This window comes from Chelmon rostratus, chromosome 6 (genome assembly GCF_017976325.1).
Source record: "Chelmon rostratus isolate fCheRos1 chromosome 6, fCheRos1.pri, whole genome shotgun sequence".
Classification (NCBI taxonomy): Eukaryota; Metazoa; Chordata; class Actinopteri; order Chaetodontiformes; family Chaetodontidae; genus Chelmon; species Chelmon rostratus.
The window spans coordinates 2,759,483-2,773,805 of NC_055663.1; the positions used below are offsets into that span (position 1 = coordinate 2,759,483).

Here is a 14,323-nt window from a genome sequence, read left to right on the forward strand (position 1 = left end):
TTTCCATTCTTAATGAGAGGGATTTCCCTTCATGCTGGTCCATAGTTAGACACATTACAATGTATTGCTTCCCCATTGGAACAACGATACCAAGTATGATTTTAACAACTTTTAACTTGGACTGCGTGGAGATGTAGGGCATTTTGACTGGCTGCTCAATGTCTACAGTGAGTATGCTCCTCACACAACACAGTTTTAAACTTTTCTGGGAGTATTTATCAATTTTTTATGGAGAAGCAAATATTTTTGTTACACATGTCACTCTAGAGGTGATTTTGCACACACAAACACAGTGTGCGGCATACCAGTCTGAAGCTGTCACGCAGTTGGTGTGACGTATGATTCAAACCCATATGCTGCCAATCAGTGCGGTAGAGGGTGAGGGATTCAAAGAGCTAGTTCGGTACTTTGAGCCTAAGTATGTTACACCACAGAGAGAAACTATGAATAAATGCACTGAAAAACAATTTAAGGATATAAGGACATAAGGAAGTCAGTGACCACCGACTGTTGGCCAGCTGTCATGAACAAAATCACAACCTCAATGCTGACTTGGAGCAGGGATTTTTTACTGGGAAAATCTGTTTAAGTATATCAAATTAAAGTCCCTCCAGTCATGATGTCCTTTAACATATCAATAAAAAGAGCTGCTGCTTGCAGTTTCTTCGCCTCAATAATATCATTCACTGTAAATGTTAACATACAAATTAATTAAATGTCATAAGTGAACTAACTTTGTCTTTATCAACCTGTTGTGAACACTACTTTTAAATAGGCAAGTATTAATTTGGGGTTGGATAACTTGCTTAACTTGATGTATCCCAGTTAAGTCAAATTAGAAAAAATCATTTATTGTACCCAGTGTCCTTTAGGCGTTCTATCAGACATGCGCAGATCTGACCGCCCTCTTCGCGCATTCCTGAAACGCAACAGTCTGCCTGCCTCCGCTCAACCCAGGGATGGTCAACCAGTGCTTTTTCCAACACTCTTTTCAATTATTGTCGGCATTGTGGGATTACTTGTGCTTAGGGTTAGGCTTGTTATCAGGCCTCAGCAGAGCCCAGTAACGAGCCATTCATTTGAATCAGGTGTGTTGGAGCACAGAAACATCTAAAACATGCAGGGCAGTGGTACTCTAGGACCAGGGTTGGGAAACACTGTTTTAGACCATGAAACAATGTTAATTGTAGTTCAAGTTTTGATCACTAATATTGTCGGGCATTTAAAAAAAATTTTGATTTCACTGAGTGAATCCAGTGAGTGTTCTCCAGTCGTTGTGTTTTTGGGGGTCATTACTATTAGTTAATGTGTTTCTTATGACATTAGTATGTGCAGTTGTCACTTCTATTGTAGAATTCTTTTAGGTCAAGAAAATTAAGTTGACCTGAATATGATGGATGAGAAAATCACTTGAGTACTGGAGGCTCACAATAAATACGTTTCTGTAATCTGATTTATTCAGATTTATTTGAGTACTGCACACTCAAAATAAACAAGTTACTATAATCCAATTATTTAAGTTATTTTGAGTACTGCACACTCACAATGATTAAGTAAATCAAAATCTAATTCATCTAAGTCAACATAAATTACTTTTTTTAAGGCAGTAAGTTTGCATATTTTTTTTAGTAAATCAACTTATATTTTACAGTGTTCAACACTTCACCATGGTTATTGTGCTGGGTTGTTTTCTAAAGCCTGACTGGTGTGATAAATACTATTTGTGAAACAGAAATGCAAGAGATTGGGCCCAAATGCGGATGCTAGAGGCAGAATAGAGGCAGTTTAATAATTTATTCATGCAAAAATCCAAAAGTACAAAAGGTTTATGGGATTGAGTGGCAAGCAAAGGTCAAATCCTGAAAAGGCAGTCCGAAACAGGCAAACAAATCCAACAGGGAGCAGCAAATAGTGTGTGTGTGTGTGTGCGTGTGTGTGTGTGTGTGTGTGTGGATAATAGATGTAAGGGTTTAGCGAGAGTGAGGACCCAAACACTGAGGCTCAGACAAAGAGAGTTGGAGAAAGAGGAAAAGTTCAAACAGTTAAATAGTTCTTGTCCAAAATTAGAGTTACACAGTCAATTCTGAGATTCCTTATCCAACATAGAATTCAATTTTTAATTTTCAATTTTGGGATTTCCACTCCCAAGGGCAGACTGGCACTGGCATGAAAACACTGTGCCAACCAAGAAGATACAGTGTTTCCCAAATAACAATCCTTAGGTGTCCCCAGAAATAAAAGCCCTACATAGTGAAAAGAAAGTTTTTAGATTTTAGGTTTTTAGTTACAGGAGGAGCAGGAGGAGAGCTCTCAGGGGAATAATGCCAGAGAAGTCTGTAGAGGCTTGAAAAAACAATCTCTGGCCACACAATGGGCAAGGTGGGGCCCACAATATGGAGATTACGAATGTGCAAATGACCTCAATCTGTTTTTCAAAAGATTTAAATTTACCCTCTTTGCCTCCTTACCCCCTACACATCGTGCTTCAGCACTGACAGCTGCCAACCATGATTATACTGGGGGACTTTTACTTAAATTGATTGAGTCCTGCTTTTCATTATTTAAAAGAAGTTTGTGGCAATGTTAATCTTCCACAGCTGATTTTAACAAGCAAAAAGCTTGGTTTCAGCGATCGTTGTGTGTGTTAGAAGTACCGGGATGAAAAAACTAGGTCATATAGTGTTTTGGCGAAATTTCTATGCAGTGCATTGTGATGAACAGTACTTCTTGAATCATTTTCTAGCAAGTTACATTCATGCTACTGGCTTCTGCTACCCAGATGTTGAATTAGCTCTTGACCACTTTTGTAAGTCTTCTAAGTCAGTAGTTGATAAGCATACACTTATAAAGAAATATAGAGTACAGAATAGGGCAAGTCCCTGGTTCTTAGCAGAAATTTCATCCTTACTTAACGAGGGAAATAAAGCTTGGACTCTTGCCAAACATGCCGGCTGTGCAGAAGTCAGTGTGTGGCTGTTGAAAATTTTAAATCTGAATTTCTTTAGTTTGCAAAACATGTCCCACAGGACTCAATCCTGTGGCCTGTTCTGTTCACTCTTTATATTGACAATACGGCTTCTACTGTAAATGGATGTAATATACATCCTTATGCCAACAGTGCATATTGCACTTGTTTGTTTTTTAAGAGGTCCTTACTGTTTTTTTTAGCTCCTTAAGTTACTTTCTTTTTGTCTTTTAAGGTTGGCCCTTTTTGAGCACGTTCAAATGATTGGATTAAGTTGAAAGTACCGGCAGCTTTTACTGAATTGGGAAGATCCAGGGTGTCATTATTTTTGTTTTATTTTTTTATTTATCATTTTAAATTAAGCTTCCTATTTGTGTTTATTGTTGCCTATGATCTTTGGTCTGTTTTTTTTTTCTTTTTTGTAAATGGGGCCTCTGCCTCAATGTATTTCCGAGTTAAAGATTGAATGATTGAATGAATGAATGAATGAATGAATGAAAAGGTAGCCTTACACAGACTCTGGAGATGAGACTGTGGCTGAGCCTCTCTCCCATGGGAACCTGGCTGTTAGGAAGCCTGGATCAGAGCAGTGATGGAGAATAGATGAATGACACATCTACCAATCTCAACCATGGGCACAAACAGCCCTCCTGACAGCCACTCACAATGTGGCAGCTATGGTGAAGCAAAAGGAAAGTGAAAAGATAGTAGGTAAACGTTAAAGACGGTATTCCGTAATTGCCTTTGACCAAAACTGTGAGCTGATTTTAGACTTAATTAGTATCATTTCCACATTGCAGGTACAAGAATCATTGGGATATATTCTAATCCTGCAGCATTACATTTTCCATCTGCTGGAGAGGCTGTATGTCTCATATATGTCCCTGCACCCTCAGTTGACTCACTTTTTGCCTGTACTTTGGATTCCCCTGGCTGTTTGTCTCCCCTCTACACACACAGTTACATGACAGCTGTCACTTTCAGTAACCACAGCTCTGTCACTATCTCTGTACTATCCCCCAGGCGCAGACTGGTACCTGAACAAGGTAAAGCTGAAGATCACTGATGTCAATGACAATGTCCCTGAGTGGGATATGAGGCCGTACCCTTACCTGGCTGTAGTGTCCCCTGAGGCCCCTGCGGGAATGTTTGTCTACCAGCTCCAGGCTCATGATGGGGATGAGGGCAAGAGCGGAAAGGTGGAATACTTTTTGTCGGATGGTAAGATTTTTGCTGTTCACACACACACACACACGCACACACACACACACACACACACACGAACACACACACACACACGGACATAAGATGTTTGGGAGGGAAGTGGTATTAAACTGGAATGTGTTGATGCTGTTAAAATAAATACAACTAGTCAGACACCAGCACAGTTGCTCAGACAAACTGCCAATTCATGCATCCATACACTCTGAAGGTGTCTATTAGTTTCTCTGTCTCTCTGTCACCCTGTCTCTCCCCCGACACACACACACACACACACACACACAAACACAGCCAGAGGCCTTCATACATTTGTTTATGCACTTACCATGCTCTGTTGTCTATCTGTCTGATTCTGTCTGTTTCACACTTACACAGGATCACAAACACATCCGCTCACACCCACAAGCACACACAGTGTGCTGTTCAAAGTGTGCCAGAGTAGTAGACCCCCTGGGGGTTTAGGAGATAGAGGGTTGTTGGCATGTCAGGGATGAGGGATGTGCTAATCTTGCCAGCGGGGCTTTATAAAACACTGCTGACATCCCTTTGACTCATATATTAGTCTATTGGACAACTCCCTGATGTGAGGCAAACCACAATTACCACAAGGTACCCTTGGTTATGTCCATGCTAAGAACTCTTGTACGTATTGAGGTTTACCTCTTAAAGGTCACGCAAGCTCAATAGTTTCCCGTCAAAGTAATCTAGAATTCAAATGGATTTATTTGATCGTCTTATCCTGTGTGTAACTTTAAGACCTCAGGATGATAAGAGTAGCTTGCCTTTTGATGAGCGAGGTCAGTCTCCTGCCTTTGATGCATTGATACATTTATTTGTGCCTTACTGCCTCTAGCTGTTGATTTGCAGAACAGTGTGAAACCAACGGCAGGATATGAATTGTGTGCATGATACAAACAAAATGGGGACCCACTAATTAAAACTTTGCTCCATAGTACTACTAGTGGTCATTAAATCTACAGTATGCAGTATGCAGCAATACTGAAATGTAAAAATAGTCTGTTACACATAAAGGTTCTATCAGCCAAATGTACAAAGTATCAAAAGTGAGAGTATTGAAGAGGAAAGAAGAAGAGGAATCTCCAGATTGTACAGAAAGGATCATTCTGGTGATACTATTTATGTTTGGGTCTAGCAGGATTCCTCCCTTATGCCCAGTGTTTCTACTGTTTTATCCTCCCTAGTATGCACTTTTTGTCCGCTGTTTGTCTCCCTCTGTGTTTGTGTGTGTCTGTTTAGATCAGGGCGTGGTGACCTAGTTTCTTCCAACTCACCTATGCACATGCTGCCAATCTGCTCATCAAACTACTGCTGAAGCCTGCAGTATATAAACCCCAGCCTGTCACTCCCAGTCTGTATGTTGTTGTCCTTGAATGACTGACCCTTATTTTTCAGGTGTAGGTGAACTGCTGAATCTTGACTTGAGGAGTTTCCCCTCCTTTGCTGAACCATGTGTTTGTTAAATGGTTGTTTATTTTCCCTGATATAGAAGTCTGTGCATTCTTCACTGCATTGGACTGCATACACTAGATTGCTTGTCTATTGTTAGGGGGTGCAGTCTTTTCAGTTGGAACAGTTTCTGTCTTAGTGTGTTGTTTAATTTGAAAAACAGTGATGTGGTGGTTGTGATCAGTGTGTACGACACAGTCCAAAAAGGGCAAGTGAAATCCTCTCATGTGAACTTAATGTTACTGCCCACTTCGTTCATGTATTTTGTGAGGGTTTGCTCTTCCTGGGTTTCGATTTTGACTCGTGTCATCCACATTTAAACCAGTGGCTCAGTACTGGTCAGGGTTCTGCTGTCTACTTCATCCATCTGGAGGTTGGCCATGGAACTGAGTATTGAGACACTATGTTGTGGCTTGGATTGTACCTAATTTGCACATTGCTTTGGACGGAAGCATCTGCAAATTAAATGTAAACATAAATACAAATTCAGATTAAAGGGACAGTTCACCCAAAAATTTAATATTTTTTATCCCTCTTACCTGTGTTATTTATCCATCTAGATTGTTTGTGTGAGTTGCAGAGTTCTGGAGATGTCAGCTATAGAATTATTTCTATTGAGCTACACCTGCCAATTGTATCACTGCACAGAAGTTTATAGCTGACCAACAGTGCTGGCTAACATTACACCATCAATATTTTCATTCTACAGTTGATACAGTTGGCGAGTGTAGTTCTGTAGAAAGAAAATAGTTCTTGTACAACAAGTGTACAATACATGTGAAAGGAGTATTTGTAGTAAATCAAAACCTTAAAGTTTATAAAAGACAAACTAGACAATTCCGGCACCGCTGAAATTTTGACAGTGGCACGAGGGGGCTGCTGGTGTTATCTATACCACTGTTTCTCAAGCCTGGTCCTGGAGTACCACTGACCTGCATGTTTCAGATGTATCCCTGCTCCAGCACACCTGATTCAAATGAATGGCTCGTTATAAGGCCTCAGCAGAGCCCAGTAACGAGCTGAGCATTTGAATCAGGTGTGTTGGAGCACGGAAACATCTAAAACATGCAGGGCAGTGGTACTCCAGGACCAGGGTTGAGAAACACTGATCTATATTAAACATTCAGTAGTTACAATTTCAGTTCAAGATATCTCTCCCTTGTTTTAACTAGTTAAAACATAATTGAAGGTCACTTCAAGGGACAATATACATACTTTTAATTAATGGGAGTTAATGGGAGAGACTCCCCTGCCGTGTCTCGAGCCACAAATGCATTTTTTTCAACGGGGAGGTGTCTGTAGCCAATCAGATGGATTGGCATATTTCAATAAAATTATTGATTATCAAGCCGTGGTATATGTATCAGTATCTGTTGTCATGATACCAACATGCATTTCAATACTTTTTGATACTTTTCAAAAAAAAGAAAAAAATGACATTATTGGTTGAGACAGATAACCTAAAAAATATTTTCATTAGATACAGCCTGTCTTAAGTAGGACCAAAGTCTTTAAATGGTATGCTATAACATATTAAATAGCTAAATGTTTATGTAAAAGTTCGTTACTTCATAAAGATCATGTGTGTGTGCATTTACAGCTCTGGAAAAAAAATGAAGGGGCCACTTCAACTTTATTCCAAATCAGCATGTCTACATGTATGGCAAAAAGTTTAAAAAATACTGTAAGAATATTAATATAATAAGCCTAATATAAAATAATAGAAATGGGCCATTTAAACCAGAGAATGTGGTAGCTAATTGCAGTGCAGCTTCATTTTTTTTTTACTGCGGCAGGCTGCGAGACACAAAACTGGAGATTGTATTGGCTTACATGGAGCAGCAGAGCAGGGCAGCCGGTGCAAAATCCATCTTTATTTATATTTGGTGGGGGCTAACCCTTTAAAATTGAAATCAGAGGCGCGAAGAGACGTTTATCTACAAAAGGATCCAAAAATTATGTGTCTCCTATTCACCGTTTGGAGTTTATGGCAATTAAAAAAAAAAAAATTCAGGCGATTTCTCACTACCTCTCGCACTCTAGCTGATAACATCACCCACTCTAGGTGACAAAATTATCTATGAAGTCTCTAGGAGAAAGTATGGTGAGGCAGCGGAAACTTGGAAATTTCCAATTCATTTCTTATTATTAACGAATCCTGTCATAAGTACATAGCACACCATTCCGAGCTGCACGTTTTGTGGTACAAAACAGAGCATTTTCTGTGTGTTAGATCATTTATTCATATGCCCAAACTATTGAGATGTAAATTAATTGTCCAGAAAGATGGCATTATATGGAAATTTCAACATGAATCTTATTATATGACAAAACTCTTAAAGTGCTGTGGGCCTTCACTCAGCAAATAGAGCCAGTGCCAGAAAATGATGTCATTGTATTTCCCTGTAGGCGGTGATGGCTGCTTTGCAGTGGACAAGATGACAGGCCAGGTGCTGACGACAGGGCTGGTGCTTCAGAGGGACAGAGAATATTTGTTAAGCGTGTTGGCCCTTGATGGCCTTGGCAGCCGCAGTGCCCCAGCCATGCTCTCTGTGGTGGCTGGTGCCAGAGCGCCGCAGTTCACCAATGCTACCCACGCCATTTCCATACCCGAGAACAAACCTGAAAGACAGCCGTGAGTACTGGGTCAATGTTCACTCACACATACATAAACAGGGATGAATCAGGGCTGTAAAACATATGCAAAACATACATAGTTTTTTTCTTTTGAAATTTCCAATACTGTGTATATGTATTTGGCCTCTTCAGTAGAAATTGCAGTAATGTGATATCTTTCTGAAGTCTTTTCTTGTAGTTAAAACAGTGGTACTCTGTCACATTCTTTATTGTTGACTCAGTATTATACTGATACTGAAAATAAAAATGAAATAAATAAAAATGACATTGTATTGTCAGTATACTTCATATCTGTAAATCGGCATTTGGATGAATAGATGCACTAATGCAAACTATTTCACTGACACAATGACGGTTTTCAACATACGTCACATCATCATAGCCGACATTTACAACAGAAAATTTCAATTTGCAAACACTACCTGTTAAGACTTCTGTTGCTGATATTCATTTGGTCACACCAGCACACTCATCCATGAATTTACATACAATCAGCACACAACATTTAGGGACAGCACACCCTCTTAACCATAACCGTTGATATCTCCATAATAGCAAAACTTTATTACACAGTACTGACAAGTACTGACTGACCGTGTTTATAGCATGTAGTCAATGGGCCATACAGTAATTTATTTTATTACAGTGTGGTGTTGAAGTATGAAAAGAGGATTTTGATATTAATTCAACATGTGTGCAACTGACATCAAACAGTAAAGACTGATTTTCCTTTTCAGTTAATCACTTTCTCTTTGCTCTGCAGCTTCCTGGTGGTGTCTGCAATTTCTTTCCAGAAGCAGCCAGTCAGCTACAGCCTGTTGATCAATCCCAGTAGCCTTTTCAGCATCCAGTCAAACACAGGGGAGATCAGTCTGACCAGGACCCTAGATTATGAGAGTGACCAGCGTCGCTACCTGTTGATGGTGCGCGCCAGCGAGGAGCCTGGCAGCTTCAGCACTGCCACAGAGGTTAGTTTGATTAAAGAGTGGTACAAGCAGCACATGAGACTGAAATAAAAAAGAAAAAATCTGCTTTGTTGCTGAGATGCGTGCTGTGTTCTGCTATCCCACTTTACTTTCAAAAAGCTCTCAGAGATGCCAGTTTACTTTTTAATGTGACATGCGGACAAGGCTCCATTAATGGCAATGATCTGATCTCTGCTTTGACCTACTGACATCACACTATTTGCTGATAACCACAGATGAGACGCAGCCAAGTTTGTGGCTGTCTGCAGGAATGGCATGGCTGAATGTGAATGTGTGGATGGGGCCAGAGTGTTTTTTTTTTCTTCTGAGGTTTGTTGTTTTTGTGTCTCAGTAAGTTTTGTCGAGAGTGTGATCTGCAATTGAAATGTGTAAAACAGCCTTTAAAGCACTTGGCATTAAAACTCAAAATCTAAAAAACTTAATTCACAAACTAATATTTCTAGATAAACTATTCATGAATTCAGTATCATTTAAATGATTAAGTCAAAGACTTTGTTACCCAATTATGAAGTAATGCACTCATTTCATACCGCGGATGTAGCAGGCAAAATCTCCTTCTGCTCAGCAAGTTGTGGAGTAGGAGATGGAGACTTTGGAAACCTATCCCAGCTTCAGGACTATTACTCAGCCGTCACTTCACACTTAAAGTGGTGACAGGGAGTTTGTCGGGTGGCTAAGGGCCTTTGTCAAAAACACACATGCTCAGAACATTTTCTATTTTTGACTGAGGAAAATCATGAAGTGGAAGATAAATGAACTGGCAACTTGAGAAACCATAAAATGCAATTAAGATTACATTTTGGGGTCAGCTTTCTGTAGAGAGAATTGCACATGGTTTTCTGGATTTGAGGGTTGTTAGAAAGGCTAATTTTGTATTCTCCCACTGATTTTGTCTGTTTTCTCTCCTCCTAATCAGGTTCAGGTGTTGATAACAGATGAGAATGATTGTGTCCCAGAGTTTCTCCACTCCATCTACAGTGTGGAAGGAGTCCCGGAGACTGTAACCACGGCAACATCCCTGCTGCAGGGTGAGACCCCACATTTCACATTCATCTGTTTCCTTTTGAAGTGGAAAGAGAATTTGTAATTCTACATTCTTCATCTGTATTAATAGTACTGTGCACAGTAACAATAAGCTGAGGGCCACAACCTCTTTTAAAAGAAGTCAGTTCCAGGTATGGTAGAACTGTTAAATGAGACCATGCTGGCTAATCTGGATTCCTCCAGTGGTTCTCATGTTGGGATCAGCATGAAGCATGTTAGCCCCCCGTCTGCCCCAATTTCTCAAACTGTTTGTGTACAGCATCCTGTTTCCGTCAGGATGGCTAGGCCAGCAGGGTTTACCAGCCTCCCTGGCAAGACCTATCCATGTTGGTTTCATGTCTATCCAGCCTGCTTCCCAGCCAGTTAACCAGCCTGCTCGTTTCCAGTCTGCACCTCGTCCTGCTAGGCTCGTGCCAGCTCCAGTTCTTGAGTCAGCTAGCCACCATCTGTCAAGTCCTTTGCGTCTGTTTCCTTATCCTGCATTTGTTGCCAGCGCTCCTTGTCTGTATTACTGTCTGTGTTCCTTGTGCCATACAGGCTTGTTATTAGTTCATTTGTTTGTATTTTCCCCATTTTTGCTCAAGCCTGTTTCCTCAGTTTTTGTTGCCTGCCTGTTTTCGCTTTAAGGAATGGCTGTGGCTCAGGAGGTAGAGTGGTCATCCACTTATCACAAGGTCGGTGGTTTGATCCCTGGCCTCGGCAGTCAACATGTCGAAGTGTCCTTGGGCAAGATACTGAACCCCAAATTGCTCCCCGAGTGTGTTCGTGAATGGTGAAAAGTTTGTAATGAGCAGGTGGCCATGCTACAGTCATGTGAGTGGGTAAATGCAAACTTGTACACAGCCTTAAGCGGTACAGATTGTTGGCACAGCAGTCGGGGAAAATGGTACCCATTATAAACAAACGCATCAATAAAAACTAAAACAACCAATACGACAAACAGAACTCAGGACTCTTCTGAAAGAGCTACCATGGGAAAGTCAGGTCTTTATGCTACAAATAGACTGTAGCTGATACACCATGAGGATGTATGACTCTAGAAGCCCAGGATGCCCTAAAAATTGGAAAAAAAGAATGTAATTTCTTAATCTGGTGGACTGCACGACTCACTAATGGAATGGCAAAGTTTTATTGTACCAAGGGAGTGAAATCCCCATTACAGCATTCTATAGAATAAGAATAGAATCAAGTAAGTCACTTTTGAAGTAATAGCCTCTTGAAGTCGTTGGTAAAGAAGATATAAACTGTCAAGCACTAGTGACAGCGAGGTTTACGGGAAATTCACTACTTCCATTCTTTATTTAATAAGTCAATCACACTTTATAAAAAACTGTACAGTAAATTGCAAGTCTGAACCTATATTACAAGACAGTGACATGGAAGGACAATGAAGCACTGAGATGCACAGGCTGTTAGTTCTGATGCTTGACACTGAGGAAATGAACACATCAAAAGAGCATGCAAGATGTAATTGTTACAAGCTAGAGGGGCTCTGTACGAAACAGTTAGTTTACGTGAGATTCAAAAACCAAACTTAGACGTAAAATAGCTTTGCATCCAAGGGTGTCAATATTTGTAGCTGTTGCTCTCTATGTCTTTCTGTTTTCTTTTTTTTTGTTTGCAAATTATTGTTATAATTCTGATGGGGCACAGTGCAGTTTATGATAACAATAAACATAACATAACAATATAAAGAAAAAAAACATCGACAGAGATGTCAACATATTCATCAACTGATGCCATCTGATCAGTTCAGTCTCCATTAACTGTAATGCTAATTACCCCACCAGTGTTGGCCACAGACTGTGACTCAGGCTTAAATGCTGAGCTTACCTATTACACCCTGAGCCCGGACTTCAGCATTTCACCCCATGGGACTGTTTTTCCTGCGGGCCGACTGGACTACGAGAGGCCCAACCATCTGTATGAGTTTGTGGTGATAGCAATGGACAGCGGGGACAAGCCTCACTCTGGCACTGCCACGGTCCGTGTGAGAATGACAAACATCAACGATGAGGCCCCTGAATTCTCTCAGCCTGTGTGAGTAGCTTTACCACTCATTTATATCCCGACTCCCTTCATCACTTTTCTAGTTCATTTTGGCCATTGTTATTTGCATTTTATTCTGTCTTTCTGCATTTTATCTTACTCAACAATAAAATCATGGCCAAGATGTGAACTGGCATTGATATAATTTTTCCTAATAATTCCTACTTATTGAGACTCAGAAGACTATATATTGGAATCAAAAAGTGCAAGGCCAAGAGACAAAACTGCTATGAGTTAATCAATTATACACACATGTGTGTCTTGGGTGTGTAAATGTTGCTTTAGATAACACATTAAGTTAATTTGTAAGGCACTTGTCATATGGAAAATGATGCTCATGGTAGACTTCTTTGCTAAATGCATTGTTACTGTAGCCCAAATGTTGCAAAAATGTTGTATTATATTGAAGGTTTGATCTTTGAGCAGACAAGGTCGTTGCATCACAGATATATAGGTTGTTACATCACACATCACAGACCTGCCTTCCTTTAGACCATTCATTGCAATAATATTTGAGTCCTGCCATGAATAGTGGCCAACTTGCATCAGCCGTGCTGTTGTTAAACCCTACCAGAGACAAACTCACCATATTTCATTTGACGTGTTAATCACAGCAATCTGTTCTTCACTTCTTATGCATTGCCACAAACACAGTGTGACCTTGTTACTTTCATAGCAGGTTAATTGCTCTTATTGCATTGCCAGGCGTCGGTCTCAATGAGTGGCTGAACACAGAGCCCAATAAACATGCAGACAAACATAAAACTAAAAAGAAAAAACACACCGAAACATGGTTGCAGTGCGAGCAAGAATAGAATACCAAAACATGCACAGCAAGTAGACAGGAGACAGCCAGTCAGAAATGCAGATATACAGAGAAGCCTGTCACCAATCAGACAAAAACTCTTGCCAGACCAGCAGACAGATATCTAGAAACTGAGGCATATTGCAAGGGAGGGTTCTGGGTGCTTCATTATAATGTGTCTTACTAAGATGTAGGCAAGTGCTGGAGGGCAGAAGAGGAGAGAATGGCCAAAAACCAAGGCAGACATGTAGACTGATGGATGCTGTGACATTTATGAAATACATGTTTGAGTCGGATTAATTGAGATACCCAGACAGCAGGGTTGGGCAGTATGACCAAAAATGTATATCAAAAATTTACAGTGACGGCATTATATCACGGTATTTACAAAAACAAAAGGGATACTCCACTCAAACATGATTCTACCTCTTTTCACTCTATTAACAAGGCAACAGGCAACTCAGACAAGAAAAAAATATATATTGTAATCGTGGATTTGTTTATTGGCCCCAAAAGGAATGTGTGCTTTGTATTGGCCCTCAAAGCAGTCTGAAGTCAATGGATTAGCACAGCATAGTGAACAGCCTAATGTTTCTGGCATGTCCACACACTGCACATCTGCACGAGTAGAAGAAAGGCTAACACCGATTGAAGTGGAGGCCGGACGGGCAGAGAGATGAAATTGCGGTCCAGCAGACAGACAGATGACTTTACTTTGTTCGAGTGAAACTTCACAGTTCAGTGAGATGTAGGAAGAAGCTTTAGGAAGAAAAGCAGTGGGACTGTATATGTCTCATTCCACAGACCACCTGAGAGGTGGCCTCTGAGCCGGGTGACAGATTACAGGTCAATCATGTTGCCACGGAGACTGCTGTGGCTAGTGGGGATGAATCAACCAACGGTGTTCTTCTGTAAAGCATCAATCACCGCTGTCTTCTCACTATAGACACTGACACTCCCCTAGACACACATACCGTTGTTACACACACACATTATAAGACGAGGGTACACAAGGGATGAGTTCTGCTGATGAATCAAGTCAGACTCAGACTGTGAGAACACCACCCCCTCCGACATCTTGCTCTTCTTCATCTTCCTCTTTCCTTCCATTTCCTTCCACCACATATTACTTCTCCCTGCTTTTTTTTT

The 14,323-nt window shown here is 40.6% G+C and overlaps 1 protein-coding gene across 1 annotated transcript in view; it reads left to right on the forward strand.

Annotated features, from left to right (window-relative positions):
• LOC121608314 (neural-cadherin-like) overlaps positions 1-14,323 on the forward strand; it is a 72,594-nt gene that overhangs the window by 22,961 nt on the left and 35,310 nt on the right. Inside the window, exons 2-6 of the mRNA XM_041939555.1 lie at positions 3,989-4,186; positions 8,063-8,288; positions 9,054-9,258; positions 10,193-10,304; positions 12,111-12,360. Of these exons, the coding sequence (XP_041795489.1) occupies positions 3,989-4,186; positions 8,063-8,288; positions 9,054-9,258; positions 10,193-10,304; positions 12,111-12,360 (991 nt within the window). The remainder of the gene's footprint in view (positions 1-3,988; positions 4,187-8,062; positions 8,289-9,053; positions 9,259-10,192; positions 10,305-12,110; positions 12,361-14,323) is intronic.